Source organism: Ornithodoros turicata, chromosome 5 (assembly GCF_037126465.1).
Source record: "Ornithodoros turicata isolate Travis chromosome 5, ASM3712646v1, whole genome shotgun sequence".
Classification (NCBI taxonomy): Eukaryota; Metazoa; Arthropoda; class Arachnida; order Ixodida; family Argasidae; genus Ornithodoros; species Ornithodoros turicata.
Window position 1 is genome coordinate 18543678 of NC_088205.1, and position 17079 is coordinate 18560756.

General features: G+C 44.4%; 2 protein-coding genes across 2 annotated transcripts in view; both read right to left on the reverse strand.

The window, feature by feature from the left end:
- Nucleotides 1-2241, reverse strand: part of LOC135394156 (potassium voltage-gated channel protein Shaker-like) — a 375971-nt gene extending 373730 nt beyond the window's left edge. The window contains exon 1 of the mRNA XM_064624712.1: nt 1631-2241. Coding sequence (XP_064480782.1) covers nt 1631-1761 — 131 coding nt within the window. The 5' untranslated portion in view covers nt 1762-2241. The remainder of the gene's footprint in view (nt 1-1630) is intronic.
- Nucleotides 2242-3057: 816 nt separating this feature from the next.
- LOC135395345 (uncharacterized) lies at nt 3058-11533 on the reverse strand. Its single transcript, XM_064626580.1, has 7 exons — nt 11440-11533; nt 10923-11303; nt 9803-9899; nt 9204-9323; nt 3693-3873; nt 3455-3626; nt 3058-3358 (listed from the first exon to the last, which is right to left on the reverse strand). The coding sequence occupies exons 1-7, from the start codon at nt 11444-11446 to the stop codon at nt 3171-3173; spliced, it is 1146 nt and encodes a 381-aa protein (XP_064482650.1). The 5' UTR covers nt 11447-11533; the 3' UTR covers nt 3058-3170.
- Between the last annotated feature and the right edge of the window lie 5546 nt (nt 11534-17079).

Sequence of the window (17079 nt, forward strand, 5' to 3'; positions counted from 1 at the left end):
ATGTGTCTTTGCATACAGACATATCACATATGCGATGAACAAACTGTCAGTACATTATTAGCAGCACGGTGATTCAATGCTTTCTCAATAGAGAGATTTAGTGCATCGTACGCTATTGCCTTTGCGTACGTAAGGGATAGCGTGGTGGTTCAGAGCAATGAGCGAAGCTCTGTTTTGCGCGTGCGCGAAACCACCAACGCTACCCCTTACGTACGCAAAAGCGACAGCGTACGATGCACTCAAAACAGAGCCGTAGCGACAGGGGTGCGAGAGGGGTAGCCGCCCCAGGCGCCCTTGCCAGAGAGGGCGCCGAACGGCAAACCCTGACAGGTTTTTTGGGCAGTATAAAGTAGGAATGAAGACAATTTGAATTTACGGTCTCGGCAGTGTAAATGGGCGTTTTCTGTTCCTTGTTTACAAGACTTCTGACGGCAGTTTCGCTTTAGATTTGCCCCGCCCCGGGCGCAAACTCGCCTCGCGACGGCTCTGCACTCAAAATCACTCATATCGTCCCTCAGACGCTGAACAGAAAGTCCCGAAAGTAGCGAGGGTTAGTAGACGGTTACTGATAGCCCGGTAGGCTACCGCGTCTACCGCACCTTATCAGCAGATAAGATTCTGAGTTACGCTCTCTGTCATTGGTTCCGGTATCCACCCTTTCACTGTTTATAAACAGAAGACACAGCCGGAAGTTGCCTAGGGCTCCCAGCGTCAGCGGCTGCATGTGGCGCCACGCCCTGCCACTCATTTGAATTAAACCCTTTCACTATTTGTAAACAGTGAAAGGGTTTACCTTAAATGAGTGACACGGCGTGGCGTCACATGCAGCCGCTGACGCTTGGAACCCAAGACGACTTCCGGTTGTGCCTTCTGTTTGTCAATAGTGAAAGAGTGAATAGGCACCGTAAGTTAACGGTGACGTTATCAGCGGTCTACTAACACTCGCTGTGTGACCGCTATCATATCTCAGATAAGAGCTGTAGTCCCGTAGCAGGTGCTCCGTGCGTTTGAGAAACGCTTTGTCAGTGACCGATGAGTCGCCGGTAAGTGATATCGCTGATTTCAGAGGTGATAAGCCTGCAACGACCCCGCGTTTGTGTACGTATCTACAGCTGTACCTGGGGGGGCGTTTTCAAAAACCAAGTCTTGTAGTTCTAAATTATTAGCTGCTCACAAATTCATCCGATGATATCTTGCTGTTGTCACAGCTTTTTGCAGGTGACGTAGCAACGCAGCGGACTCTCACCTTGAGTTTTCGTCAATGGTTATTTGTTCTGTTCCGTGTAATTGGCTCGAGCAGTATGATATTGATGCTTCAAATTGTGAATTACAAATAAAACATAGTCAGCCTTCTGAAAGCAGCTGCTATTTTGACTTGTATTCCGGGTATGTCCTAGATTTTGCTTCTTTTGAAATATTGTATTCTGAAATATAAACGTTCTGGATTTGCCACCTTGGTAAGACATACAAAGATATGTACGCGGCACACAGTGTATTCATAAATACGTCACAACAGAATCACAGTTTTGTCTTTCCAACCCAAAGTCATCCTTTGAAACTGCATCCATCACGAGCATTTCTACTATACAAACACTCGCACGGTTTATCCATCGTCGGCAGAAATTCTCACCTGCCATCCTTGCTACTTTGACTGTGCTGCTGCTGCTGCTGTTGTTGCCTGTAGAACTTGGACATAAGCTTATCCCACGGCCCTCCGAAGCCCCCTCCGCCCCCACCGCCGCTGGGAAATCCACGCAGCATTTTCACTAAGACGACGACTTTTCCTGTCGTTATCCGCTCGGTTCGCCCGTGTCACAGCCACTCACAACAAACTCGTCACAGACGCTCCACAACTCACACAAGTCGCCGGCTGATAGTTCAAAGCCCGGCGCCGCATGCTGCCTCTTACGTCGGCATCGCATATTTTCACTTCCCGCGGACTTTCACGACGCACGACAACACAATTTCTACCACGCACATGAAGCCGTACATTGTATGTACTGCACGTTCAGTGCCGTGTGCGATTCTACAGCTGCTAGAGTCTTAAAAATCCCGTCCCATAACGCAGACGACAGTTCGACAATTCTCCTCTCGTCTGCCTGCCAAAAATGGCGCCCTTTCCAGATAGCAGACGACCGCTGAGAGGTGGCGCCGCGTGTGAGGCGTTGGAGAACCTCTGGCGGCGGACCAAGAAAACGATGGGAGCAACACAACACAACCAACCAGACTGAAGAAGAGGGCGTGAAAAGGGTTACAGCTCGTCGATAAACTGATCGACGTGGATGAAGTTGAAATCAGGCGCCCCTCTTACAGATAGTTCGCACTTCCAATCGGATGTCGTCTGTTGCAGACCATCTGGCGTGTGTAACAGACGACATTAGAAATTCGGTTTGAAAAAGAAAACGCGCGCGCGCAGCTGCCGAAGCATATGACGGCTACGTTGAGAGGAAAAAAATAGGTAGATTACTGTTTAAGTTCAGGGTGAAGAAGCAGCGAAGAGCGCGGGACGCTGCGCTCTAAGTCAGGCGCGCTTCTTAAAAAGAAAAAAAAGAAAAACAGCTCAAGGGTACGAGCATTTTCGGGGTGACCTGCCAAGCGTTGCCAGAGTGCGTATGTTCCGGTTTCACCCATAATCGTTCAATAGTTCAGAATTTTGTAACGTCACGCATTTCTGCAAACAAAAGTCAAGGACTCAGGTTGGTAAGCGTCAGCATTGCAAACAGAAAACTGTTCTTCGATGGTTTCTTCTCACTAGCATTAACCTTTGAAATCATCTGCGCGTTTAATGTTACCGTTGAAGTGCTCATGTTTTGTGGCAACAGAAACAGTTCAAGTGCGGTCAAAACACCATAATCATCAACGCATCAACGTGCTCTGCCTGTTTGCCTGTAAAGCAGAATTTCCAACAAGTCGTCTGCGCATAAGGTGAAGCCAGCCTACGGCCGAAGGAAAGCGAATGGTAGAGTACACACGATATTTGTCGTACTATTTTACCTTGAACCGGATAGAACAGCCACATATGCTGCTTTAAGTACGGGCAAAAATACAGGACAAAAATTGCAAGTTTCCGCATGTGTGTTTCATTTTACTGATGATGGTGACAGCGTTGGTATATTCTAGTCGTCCAGTGGAAACGACGTGAACGCTACAAAGCAAGCAATGAAATGCTATTATTCCGTGATGGTTTCGGTCCTTGAGCTTTCAAAGTCCGGTGTCAAATGGTGTGAATCTTCAGGAAGGGAACCAATCCTTCCAAGCAGTTCCACCACTTCTCGTCCACAGATGTCCGGGTAACGAATGAACGGAAAATGAGTGCCTTTATCGAAGCAAACGACTTTCGGCCAGCTGTCTTGTGTGCCTAGTAGTACAAAAACTCAATGTTATACAACTTAAACATGATGGTAGTAAATGTAACGTAATCATGACCATAGTAATAAGGCTGAAATACGCGTGCCTTTCGATATCAAGTGAAGGTCGTCATCGTAGCACCAAAAGTCTTCCTCGCTTCTGCCCAAGACTTCGCAGACGGCAGTGAGCGTTTTGTACTGTAGCAGCCGATCGTTCTTGCTTATAATTACAAGCGTCGGAAGATGGCGTTCTGCGATCTGTTTCAAGAGTTTGTCGCCCTGGAACGAGTGTCTGCGTGTTACACGCGCGTGGACCAGCCAACAACTTCCATAAATGTTGCATACCTCTTTGTAACGGGACTCCATGAAAGTGATGAGTGACAGCATGACGTCGTCAATGACGGGCTTCAGTGGTGCCGGCCCGATATGAAGGAGCGTCCAGATGAGTGGTCTGATCCAAGGACGTAGCGATGGATACTTGTAGGCAGACACTAGTCGGGATGTAAGCCATATTGGCTCCACTGCGCTGAGATTGCAAATAGGTGGTGATTAAGTTGGTGATAAATTGGTGACTAAGTAAGAAACTGTTGCAATGGGGAGACCTAAACAACATTCCGTACGTTTACACAATAAGAAATAAATGAGTTGAAACGTAAATGTCAGTGCCGTGTGAGGTCGTTCAAGGTCATTGCTACAAGACAAGCAACGAGCATCCATAAACATTTATCGGTCAATAAAACGCACACGATTAGTAAGACAAATACATAACGGTAACAGTCCACTGGAACGTGGGAGAACGAGGCTAGTAAACATGGTGAACACTGACCAAATGTTCGGACGCTTAGTTCCTCGTGAAGTGGCGCTGTAATGTTACGCATACACTGCAGATCTGTTACATCGTTCATCCGAATGAAATGAAATACACGGGTTGGATGGTGGGTGGCAAACAACACTGTGCACCGGGAATAGACGGACTCTCATAAAACGGGTTGTAGATCATTACAGCACGCGTTGTGCTCCCTGCCAGATCATTCGAGGACCTACTGTCGTATAGATCAAACTAGAAGTGTGCAAATGAGCTGGTACACTGTAGAAAGGGGCAACATTGCCCAGAGAGTGCTGAACACACGAAGAGACCAGGCTTCCGTGGGCATAGTGGTTAGGATGATCGCTTTCCACGGCGAGACTCGAAAGTGAAGCGGGTTCAAATCCCCGCTGTGTTGTCTGAGGTTTTCCCTTGGTTTTCCGGCAGACTTTCCAGACGGATGTCGGCACAGTTCCCGCTGAAGTCGGCCCAGGACGAATACTACCCCACTATCCCCTACATCTTCCTGTGTCGTCCTCTCTCCATCTGTCCATGTCTGTACGCCGCTCGGCTGCTTCACGGCGCTAACGGGGAGTTAAAAAAAATAAAACTATAGAGTCGCCCACATAATTCCGTGTGTTATTTGTGCATTCCTCAGGACTAAGGATGCGTCGTAGATAGCAAGGTATGGACCACTGAGCGCATCTCCGTGTCGTCAGTGGACCGGGAGTCTCGGTCATTCCTACTGGCTCTTCCAAACACGTGACCTCTCTAGCGGATAAGCTTGCCATGATGTCACAGTCGAATAAGTTTCCACATTCGCGCGTCCATTACCCCTTCGCTATAAAACTTGGAATGCACGTTCACATCAATGTGCAAATAAACCGCCTTTTACATTCTCAACGGGTTATCTCGGGACAAAGTGTTATACAGCATTTCATTTGGGAACTACCGTCGGGAGAGATGCCCAAATTGCGAGTTGAGACAGGATGTTTCCTTTAGTCAATGTCGTTGGATCCTTGAAAGGAAGAGCAATATGCGACAACAGTGGGTGATTCGATATAGGAGTCTGAAATATACGTTTTAACATCGACCACACTGCATTTAACACCCACTGCAGATGCGAGCTATAATTAATCACTGACCACCATAAATGCAAGGACATCGATATCAATTACAGTGTCAGCCGTATGGCGTTCAAATACGTAAACTGCTTTTCGCGTACCCCAGTGCTCTCATTATCGAATGCGTATCGGAAGTCAGTTATGTGTAAGAAAAGACCTCACGATGCACCACACTTTCGGCTGTTTTCTTTTCTTTTTTTTTCTTTTTTTTGCTCTCTCTGACGCAGTTTGCCGTTGGCATCACCAATTTTGTGTGTGCGAACGGAAACTATGACATTCTTCAGCTGCCAGAGAAACTATGCGGTGTATGCTCATTGGAGGACAGACACAGGGAAAAAAATGGAAGGTCGATGGGATAATTATAATAATTCAGCATGGAAAGCTGACCCGTACAGTAACCTGAGTAGGTTATTTAAGTAACGTATCTTAAATAGCTTTGGGAAAAACTTGGTATCTTGCAGAAACCTTCGAAGGTCAGTGTTTAGTAATCTACTTTAAATACTTTTCTCAATAACTTCTACTTATTTCCCGAGTTATTTCGAAGATACTTCTCTGCAGCATCGAAAAAGTTACTTCAAAAGTAACTGAATTTCCAGTTTCAGATAATACACGAACAAAGTAACTAAGTTACAGGTACAGTTGCCCTGCACAAGAAGTAACTATAGTTAAGTTACATCTACAAGTCGTAAAAGCCCGTACGGACCCTTTCTTCCCTCCGGGCTGTTGACCCACAATTCGCATGAACCTTTAAACACGTCACACCTATTAAATACCATACCAATGATGAGGACGGTGCCCAGAAGAACAGTCTCTGTTCGAAATATCGGCGGCTTCTGTCCTGAGGCAACTCCCTTCCTACATCTCTACCGGTTCGCTGGATTTCTACCCATCTAGTTACTCTACAGTTACTTTCCAAAATTGCAAAAACAAGGACTCCAATTCGACAACTTGTATCGTAAATTCTGTACTAGTGCAATGTGATGGACTTGTGCTGGTTGTACTGTAGCAACAGCTGCTCGCTTCAAGCCTGTCTCTGTAAGTCTCTCCCGCTTTATTCCGAAGCGTCCCTACCAACATGCTGAACAATCACGCAACTGGAACAATAGAGGGGGCCAACACTTCTTCCTATAGCACTTATAAGGGCGCCGACCACAGAACTGTTTTCCTGTCATCAGAGTAATGGTAACGTTTTATGTTATAGTTGTTATAGAGTTCCAGCGGTGTACCTCTCTGCCGCCGTGCTGCACAGAGGTGCACAAGGTGCTGCGAGCATATCGTAGTATAGTGGGGTATTGCGGTGTCACGTGTCACCATGTGTAGCGTCGAGTGGAGGGCCACCTCCGAATGCAGTGGACACGCCATGCGCTTGTTTCTATATAGCTACACCCTTTTCACATCTCCATTCTTTTAGAGCTACGGGCAGTTGTGTGAGTGACAACGGGTATAGTAAAAGAAAATATGAATGCTTTCCGAAATTATTGCGAAAAAGTTACGATTCTGAGAGCAACTACAGGTTTTCCCGGCGATTTTAATCCAAGTGCCAGCTAAATTAATCCATGCCCCATAAAGTTTGCATGGCATGTGGATTAATTTAGCTGGCACTTGGATTAAAATCGCCGGGAAAACCTGTAGTTACTGCGGCTAGTAACTGCAAGAACGTAACAAGTTACAGCTGAAAGTTACTTTCTTAGGAAGAGTACTTAGTTACAGTTACTAGTCACTGTGACGACTTCTAACTAAGTTACTTCCCAAGACGGCTTCTCTGTGGATGTGACAGGGAGGTCGAGGGAAAGATTCTCTCTTTTGTCTTGGCACGCTTGTACTGTACACGTGCTTTAGCGTCTGAGATATTCAGGACATCCATTGTACCATTGCCATTGTACCATATTAGAAGGCCATCGCGCTGTTTATGAAGAAGCCAATAAAAACTATAAAAACTATATCTATTTCCCTCTTGGGAAGGGTAGCTGGCAGCGCCTTATGTTTGAGAGCATGCGTGAGGCGATGTGTTGTTCTGAATGGCATGCGGGTAAACTATTGAGAACCCCTATCAGGCAGTATAGAAGACCCACACCGAAAGCAAGAGGACACGTAAAATATTGATTAACTCTTTATGAGGTGAAAGCGAAGATAAGGCGAAAAAGGACAGTAAATTATGTCGTTTCTATAGAGTATTCGTTCGTATCTGTAGAGCGCCTGTTGAATATTGAGCGTAATGTATAAAAAAAAACGGTGGAGGCTTTTGGATAGCAATTTTGAAAAGCAGTTATTCTTGCGAGATAATAAAGCTTTTTGGTAATGCCATTTTCAACTTCACGCTCTTCGTTCTTCGTATTTCTTTGAGAACGAATTCCAACTGTGACGTCAAAGTATCTTAAAAGTAACGAGTTACCTTCGATAGTATCTAATACTCATAAGACGGGTATTTAGCACTGCACTCAGTGGCTTTATTTTAATTATTTATTTTATTTTTATTTTATTTTTTTGCTCGGTACTCAGTAACTTAACTTAAATACTTTCTCCGGGCGTCTTGCACAAGATTGGTTGAAAGTCACGAAACATCTATAACTATAAGCCATGCCGCCGTTGTAGGTACAGGACGAGGGTTCTTTAACAACCTTGTAAACACTGGCATTTAACGTCATTCGGACTTATACGGAGTTGAATCCTCCCCGTGAGACGTTCATCATTATATTTTCACCAAGTTATTTCTAGCAATTGAGGCATTTTTAGTGTATGGCCTGTGACGACGAAACCCCCCGTAGTTCATAGCCACCAAAATAAAACGTGGTTGCTGTTTCGTAATTGGATATCTGGCCGAGAAGGGTTATTCCGGAGAACGTCTTTAGAGCTGCATATCGTTCTGTGAAAGTAGTCACAATACGAGAGCCGCCCTCGGTGGGTCAGTCGGTAGCGTGTCCGCCTGATGATCGCGGGTTCGAACCCGGCTGAAGGCGGTGGCAACTTGGTGGAAGGGTACAAGTTGCTCATACACGCCGTCTTCCGCGAGGGACGTTAAATGTGGTGTGTCGAGATTTCGGCGCACGTTAAAGAACCCTCAGGTGGGAAAAATTAACGCACAGAACTGACCACTGTGGCGTTGCTCATTATCAGGGTTGAGAAAAATCCGAATATTTTTAAAAACATCCTCTCCAGTGAGCTTTTTTTGGGGGGGGATGAAGCCCGGATATTTTTGGAGAATATATACAAGGCTAGAAATCTGACACAGAGTAAAAACAAATATGGTTTGCTGTTCTTGGTTTCATGCGACCTCTCATAGTTTCTGTTTACGGAACTGCCTGTCCCAGCAACATTGTATCAGTTTCTATTGTTTTCCGAAAAGTGGAGTTCCATGCACGCGTGGTTGAATGGTGTGGATCCTACACGCCTGGATTAGCCGTCGTGTTTCGGCGCACTTCAGTTCCAGTGCCTCCAGGAAGCGGAAGAAAGTATCTCCCTGAATGGGCAGAGGTAGAAGAAAGCGGGAAAAAATTAAATCTGAAGTTCAAAAGTTAAATAAGTTAAAAGCTAATGTTACGCGTACCTGGGCTTTTGCAAACAGCCAATACTACAAGAAAGTAAACCGGGAGTTTTCCGTGTGACGTTGAATTCAGGTTGTCTTTCACATCACATCTGGAGAGAATCTCTAAAAAATCCTGAAAAAATTGTGTGGATGAAATCAAAAAAAAATCCACCGGATAAAATCCATGTGGATTAAATCCAAACAACCCTGCTCATGATCGCAGTTGTCGCGAAGTAGAGCCCCGAATTATTAATTAATGGTACGAGAGTGCCCCTGTAAGGTGGTTGCGCGCTTGTTCCTTATTGCTGCTGCTACAAACATCTAACGCATGTATCAATGATTAAGGCGGCTCAACTCTTTTGGATGGCCTTGTAACTAGCAGAAGTGATTAGGAAATTCCTTACCGAGGTGACAAATGCGAATTTGGAGCCAACAGCACCAGCGACTTCACTTCTGCCACTCCCTCCAGTATGATACGCATTGCTGGGTAAACACCAGCGCTGTGTGCCACGAGCGTGTCGATTCTGAATGAAGAACAGTAACACGAACAATTTCAATCGAATCCAGCAACGTAGAGATGGAAAGAGCGAGTCACTTTTCCACGCTGTCCTTATATAGTTCATTCGGATGTTATCGCGTAAAGAGAAGCTTTTCATTCGGCACCGCAAAACATCACAAATCCATTACGTGTACACGACACAATGCGTTAGTTTTTTCTTAGTGTTTTATGCGCAGCTGCAATTCAGCAACTGATTGCACGGCGAGAGAAGGATTTGTTAATGTACCCAGTGCATGTATATGCTGCACAGGGAAGTGTGTGTGTGTGGGGGGGGGGGGGGAGCTCCAAAGTTTTTGTGCGCTGGAATGCAGGACCGCGGATATCGTTGGAATCGGAGCAAAATTCACCCGCTGGATATAACCCGATGGGCAATGATAACTACAATCGGATTTCATGGTATCGGATTCTCTTTCCTCTTTGGAAGTGCAAAGCAAAGCGTTATACCTTTTGACGCCTAATTGCATTAACCAATCCTTGAGCAAAGCTGTTCTCTCTTCAACAGTATGCCAGAAGAATGTGTTCTTTGCGCTAAATGCCAGGTCTGCAAAGAGAAATAGTAGTCCTATATTCATAAGCTATGCCACCCAGGGTGAATTTAGCAAAGGTTACACATTTCGATCGCGTCGTAACAATAGAAGGTGACATCTCTGGAGCTTCAAACTTTACACACTTATAGCCATTTGTCTCAAGTTTTAACAATATTTTTCAAACGGTATCATTCTGTAGAAGAAAAAAAAAAGTCAGAAGCCAAACAAATTCTCACCCCATGCATATAGCGCGCACGAAAACCACCACGTTTTCCTCTCCCTGCTTCCCGTTCACATCAGCACGAATAGGTGGCGCTGCCTCGAAACCCTACATCTGGTCCATCTGGTTGGTGGTTGTTCCATAGGGGCTGATTTTGCTTCGTCTCTAGCGACGTTAACTGCTGTACTACACAACAACTACTACTATACTACTACCTGAAGCAGGCAGAGGAAAAAATGGCGGTTTGCGAGCGGTATAGGCCATAGGAAATGCATGGGGTGAGAATTTGCTTTGCTTGTAGCTTTTTTTCTACAAAATGATAGCACTTGATAAAAATAAGGGTAAAACTAGGGTCGAACCAGTCTGCAATGCTTGAAGCCCCAGAGACGTTATCTTATATTTTTACGACTCGATCGAAATGTGTAACCTTTGCTAAATCCACCCTGCAGTTTCCATTAACTCTAAGGAGCGCTATGGATAGGGTAACGACCTACTTTTGCATGCCGCTACCCTTCATATTCCTGGGTGGAAGTATTGCGTTAGAGCTTGCAAACAATAGACGAGTTGAGAAAATCCCACCGCTCTTTGCGCACGCATTGCATCCTGGGCGCTTGCTGAGCGGAGGAAGGAATAATAATCCTTAACATTTCGCTTTCGCTGACCTTGACATGTCGTGGATAATGAAGCGGTAGGGGAGAAATCGAAACAGCTTGGAGGCCACCCGTTTCTTTCGTATTAGTAAACTTCCACAGTTCAAAGCGACGCTAGCACACTGGATTTTCCGAACTCGTCTATTCCACAGAGTTCCGAAACTTACTCGGAAGCTTGGGTGCGAGGATGTCCACGCCTTGTCCGCGCAAAGTCGGAATGAGGTTGTCTGAAAAGTCCCAGAAACTTCCTGGAGCCCCATGAAGAAGCACAGCCAACGGTGGACTTTCCGAGGAACACGCGTCGTCCGTCAACGTGGAAACATATGGGACGTTGACCACAATCCCGTTGTCCGGCGCATTCCTATAGAAGGGCTTTGTGTGTCTCCATTCATTATACAGGTCAACGCAAGTGCGCACGTCCACAGCATGTTGTTTGAGACCAATTTCGCCTATTATTCTGTCGGCTATCTTGCCTACATAGCGACGTTGTGTGGGCAAATTGTGTCCCTTCGGAGTCGCTCTCAAGATCAGAGCGACACAGCAGCAACCTGCAAGTGACAGACCTACCTTTCATTCATTGTTACTCGTTTAATGATAGAAGGAATACATGAATGGGGCATCGTTAATGGTCAACGTGAGGAAATGGTTAATCGACTCAAAGCCAATCAATTAATTGAAACCTACGGATCATCTTTCACTGGAGCTTTTCTTCGTCATGGTACCTGTGATACTGCAGACGCCATTATTAATCTTCTCCTTGTCGTCCTAACTTCATCCCTTTCGTCGTTTCCATACCTGGTACGTGAATGTATTGAATAGTCATATAATATATATATATATATATATATATATATATATATATATATATATATGTGTGTGTGTATATATATTAATCCATATATTAATGGACCATCGTAATCCCCTCAGGCGCAATCTTGTTCGCTACTACAGCTTCAAGCGTAGTTCAAGTCTACCAAATTGGTGGCACTGTCAAACACTCTGACGTCATTTGTTTACAAACAGGGAGAGGTCTATTCGTTAGACAATGAAGGGGATCGGAAAGTTGTTTTTGGAGTGAACACCAAAGGGGATCTTTCTCAAACTTCACTGCATTTCATGGGCTATAATGACAACATAGACACTCGCCATTGCCATGACAGCGAATATTGTGACAAGATGGCGGTCACAATTTAAGAAACTTAGTTGATGAAAACGCGTCAGCAGTGGAACTGGAACTTTTACACCACGTGCTCGCCACTTTCTCAGCTCTGACCAGTAATCAGGAGATGCGGGTTCCAGTCCCCGTGCAGCCGTCTTCCCATCAACTGACATTATTTAGTCGCAATATGCAACGGGGGAAATCTAAGGCTGTAGTTTTGTGTTCGTCCTCCTGCGTTTTAATGACTTCAGCTACTGCATTGCCTTCCAGAATCTTGTGAGACATCGAGCGGGCAACTTAAGAGGACTTACTCCAAGAACATGTTTACGTGTTCCTATTTTTTAATACTGATCTCACCTCTCAAGTTTTACGAGTAACGCTAATTCAATTTGTAAGGCTAACATCATCCTTGAGTCTGAGGACAGATAGCTGCACCTCGGTGTCCGCCCATTCCATGAAATGCCGTTTCGTTGAAGGCATGCAGCTTCACCGACGTCGTTTCATCGAATGCCATTTCAGCGAACGGCGCTTCGCCGAAGTCATTAGCATGCGACTTGTACAAGACAGACATGCATATATGTTTTCGACGCCCTTACTAAGAACAAAATCGAGTATACATGTAGTCCCATTATTGTTTTGGTTTGGTTTGGTTTTAAGGAAAAAATAAAATGGAGAGATTGGCTTCACTAATGTGAGGCCATTATTGGTGTCCCATGACCGTCTGATTCACTCTCCAGTTAAGAAAAATAAAGGAGCGGTATTAAATCACACAACCCAGTGGTTCCTAAAATGGTAGATAATTACTGATGCAACTTTCTATTGGCAGATTACAAACAAAAGATACCAGTGTGAAAACTGACTGGGCCCTGCAGGATGACCGGATAAGGTGAACTGAAGCTGAGCTGAAGCTGAAACTGATAAGCTGAAGCTGAACTGAAAGAATGATGATTACTTTAAATTACTTAGCTGTTATCATTAGGAATGATCCAAAATAGGATAGCCATATTGAAAACTTGTGCGCTAGAGCTGCTTTGGATCTTTAAATGGAAAGGAAATTACGCTATGAAGCAGCATGGGCAGCGCCACGACTGTATAGCCTTATCGTGAGAAGTGAGATGAACTGATGTGATAGCAGGAGATGGGGGTAGGAACCGATCAGATTCGTAACGCGTTACTAGTAATTGCGTTACGAGTAATCAGTTACTTTTTTCAGTAATGTTTTAACGTAATCAATTAATTTTGCGAACAAGTAATTTTCCAAGTAATCCGATTACAATTTACGGTAATCAATTACTGAGTAGTTGATTACTTTTTTAACCTTCTGTCAACAATGGCAACCCTTTTCAGCAAGCGCCAATCTGTTCCTCTGTTACACCACCAGCTCGACTGAAGCAATGACGCAGAGGTCACTGTGACGGCCGTCTCTGCTCCACACGTGTTATACACACGCGTTATTACCGCAGTAATATGATACAACCGTGATAATATGATGATATGGTAATATTACAACAGCGACCTACTAGAGCAACAGTAAAATAGGTGACTGTATTGATAAATTGGGGGGGGGGGGGTGAACATAACAACAGTAACAAAACGAAGCCGAAGTTTCGATGTTGTTTTAAATCTATGTATAAATCTGTAATATACGCGTGTATGTGTTTTGTATGTTGCTTTCAAATGTATTTGTGAATTTCACTTATCATGTATGTTGGTGTCTCATATTAGAATTTGCAACAAGAGCTGCATGGTTGCATTCACTGTAGGCTTGTTGGCTTTGCTATGGCCCACAATTTAAAAGTAACGGGAAAAGTAACGCGTTATATTTTTAATCGGTAACGTATTACATTTTTGATGAAGCAATTTGTAACGGTAAAGAATTACCTTTCGTGCAGCAGTAACAGTAACTGTGATCAATTACTTTTTTGAGTGTACAACTCTGGGCTAAACCCATTTTGTGAGCATTAATAAAAGCGGCACGCTGCATCGCTGTAAATGCGCCGTATCGAAGACGCATCGTTGCACACACATTTAATATACATGTGCATATCGACGTTCTCTTTTGTGTAGATATAAGTCAATACAGTGCGTCACGTGCATGGTATGCGCTGCTATGTTGGGGAAACGAGAAATAAAGTCGCAGACGAAGTTGGTGAGCATTTGTCCGGCCTCAGCGCTTACTGTCCCTTGTGAAGTCGGCGCAAGACGTACGATACCCCCTGCGATAGTCGTGACGTTACCCGCCTGAGCGTGACCGACTACGACTAGCAGATCCCCCACCACAGTGCTTCGACGGTGAAGGATTGTCCGGGATCCGTTTGTAGTCTGACCAGCCAGGGAAGTAACCACCCACGCAGAGAGTGCTCCAGCTGAAGGGCATGAGAGAGTAATCCTAACATCAATATTTCGAGACAGATTCTTCATAGAAAAACTATAAGGGCTAGAGATGGTAGAAGTGAAAACAGCATGTCTTTAGTCCTTATAGTTTTTTATGAAAAACCTGTCTAAAAAAAAAAAACACCCTGCGTATATATACAGGGTGTCACAGAAAACGTGTAATTGAATTATAATTAAAAAAAAAAGCACCGCCATCTAGAGTCATGCGGTTAACGGCCACCTCCTGACGTGAATGTCGTGTAACGTAAGTTTAATTATGTAAATTTTTGCGAGCTTAAGTCGGAAATTTGCCAAGTAAAGGTCCCTTTTTTACCCCACCAATGTGAAGAGCGTGTCTAACTTACTCAAATTAATGATAATTGACAGGGATATTCAGGAGCTATCCTATCGAAAAAAAATAGCCGAACATCATGCTCTACAGGGCTCCCACAGGATAGCGCAGGATGAATTTTTCAGCACAATCTTTTTCAGTCCCACGAAAGGAGGTTGGAAACCCAGCCCACCCCGGCATCGCAGAAAGAGATAACACTTATCGCGTCCGACTTTCGCTGGGTTAATGCTTTCCCTCTCCCAATTAAAGAAACTGCTACTTTTTCTACTATCACTCTGTGGGCTGGCTTTGAAACATCCTTTCGTCGGACTGTGAGCGATTGTGCTCCAAAAGTCATTCCGCGTTATGGTCCGGTGCTCCGAAAAGCATGATGTTCGACTATTTTTTTAGATGGGATAGCTCATGCATATCACTGTCGATTATCATGAACTTGAGTGTATTCGGCACGCTCTTCATATTGGTGGGGTAAAAAAGTGACTTTCACTTGGCAAATTTCCGAGTTCAGTTCGCAAATATTTACATAATTAAACGTACGATACATGGCATTCACAGTATGAGGTGGCAAAATCCTAATAAGAACAAATGCCGTTAACTGCATGATTCTAGGCGGCGTAGTTTTTTTATTATAATTCAATGACACGTTTTCTGGGACCACCCTGTACATACATATACGTATATATATAAAGAACAGATACAAGGGATCCTTTTCGGCAAAAAATGAAATGAAAAAAAAAAAGAAAAACACCAAAATATCCTTGCACTGAATGACCCGTGCGTGCACCGAAATGTCCGATAGACTCCCTCTCTACTTATGTTTACCTTTCATATTTTGGGCATTCCTTTTATGGGCCTAATAGCACTTAGATTATTGCACCAAGTTCGGCGGATAGGCATATACAAAATAACTGGTGGTATTTTCTTATAGCAAACGGGGGAGTGCTTCCAACAAGATAAAAATGCGATGCGATGAAATGGCCTTCAGCGCTTCGATGGGGAGTTCGATGAAATGTCCCAGAACCGTCTACCTTCCGTTTACTGTTGCAACTCCGTTATTGTTTTGTAAAGAGGCTCTGCAGTGCGTCTTGTTGGAATCGTCCTAGATTGCTAGAACCACTGGCCGCATAAGAAGCCCCTCTTCTGAAATCATTGATGACATCCATTGACCTATTGTATACCAACGGTGTCAGCCCATTTCTCCGAACGCCGTTTCGGCGAATGCAATTTCATCGACGTCGTTTCGTAGAAAAGTCGTTTCTTCGAACTCCGCTTTACCGAACCCGTCATTAGTCCCATTACTTCTTCTATTGTTTGCCAGTTAAGAAAAATTGAGGAGCAGTCTTGATAACATAACCCAGTGGTGCCTAGAATGGCAGGAAATCCAGCGAAGCGGTAAGAAAATATGAAGGGAATTGCCTCACGTCGAGAGCCGTCGATATACTTCGAACAGAGACTGTTCTTCTTCTGTGCACCGTCATCATCATTGGCATGATATTTAAAGGGTTAGGGATGATGTGTGACATGAACCCTTTAACACGTCATCCCTGGCCCTTTAAATACCCTGCCAATGATGAGGACAATGCCCTGAAGAAGAACAGTCGCTGTTCGAAATATCGACGACTCTCGTCCTCAGGCACTTCCCCAGTGGTGCCTAGAATGGTAGATGACATTTTAGTTTTAAAACGGTGTATTACTACGTTACAAGCAAACACTACCGGTATTCTGGAAATTGGCTGAAGATCGCAGAAAAAGCTATTGAAGAATGTTGATTACTTTAAATTACTTTGGTGTTATTAGAAGGAACACTCTAAAATGGGATAGTCATATTGAAAACAAGTGCGCTAAAGGTAGGCTTAGGATCTCCATAACGAACCCCGAGAGTGGAGAAAAACACACATTCACAAGTGACACTATAGTGTATGTGTGTTTTCCCCTAGCCTGAGGGTTCGCTATGGAGATCTGTTACCACCAGCTCGCCTGCTTTTTAGCCGCTCTTTATATACTTAGGATGTTTGGACGGAAAGAAAATTGCGCTACGGAACAATGTGGGGAGCGTCACGACTGTAGTCTAATCATGAGATGAACTGATGCAGGATATTGGGGCGGCTCGATTGATATTTGTCTATTTGTCGATTTGCCTATACTGAAAAGTGAAAATGCACCATTTCGAGGCCGCATCGTAGCACACATATTTGCATATGTGCATGCATTTTTATTTTTATTTTTATTTTTTTCTTTCTGAACATATAAGCTCGCATCGAGGTATATACCTAGAGTGACCTCTAACGATGCTTCCTAGAAAATAAAAAAGCGGTTCGATAAAACGGCCGTCGCTGGTCCAATGAAACAGTGTTTGATCAATCGGCGTTCGACGAGTTTGCGTGTTTTCCGTGTCGACGTTTTTGTCCTTTGTCCCTCGTGCAGGGACTGAAACTGGAACTTG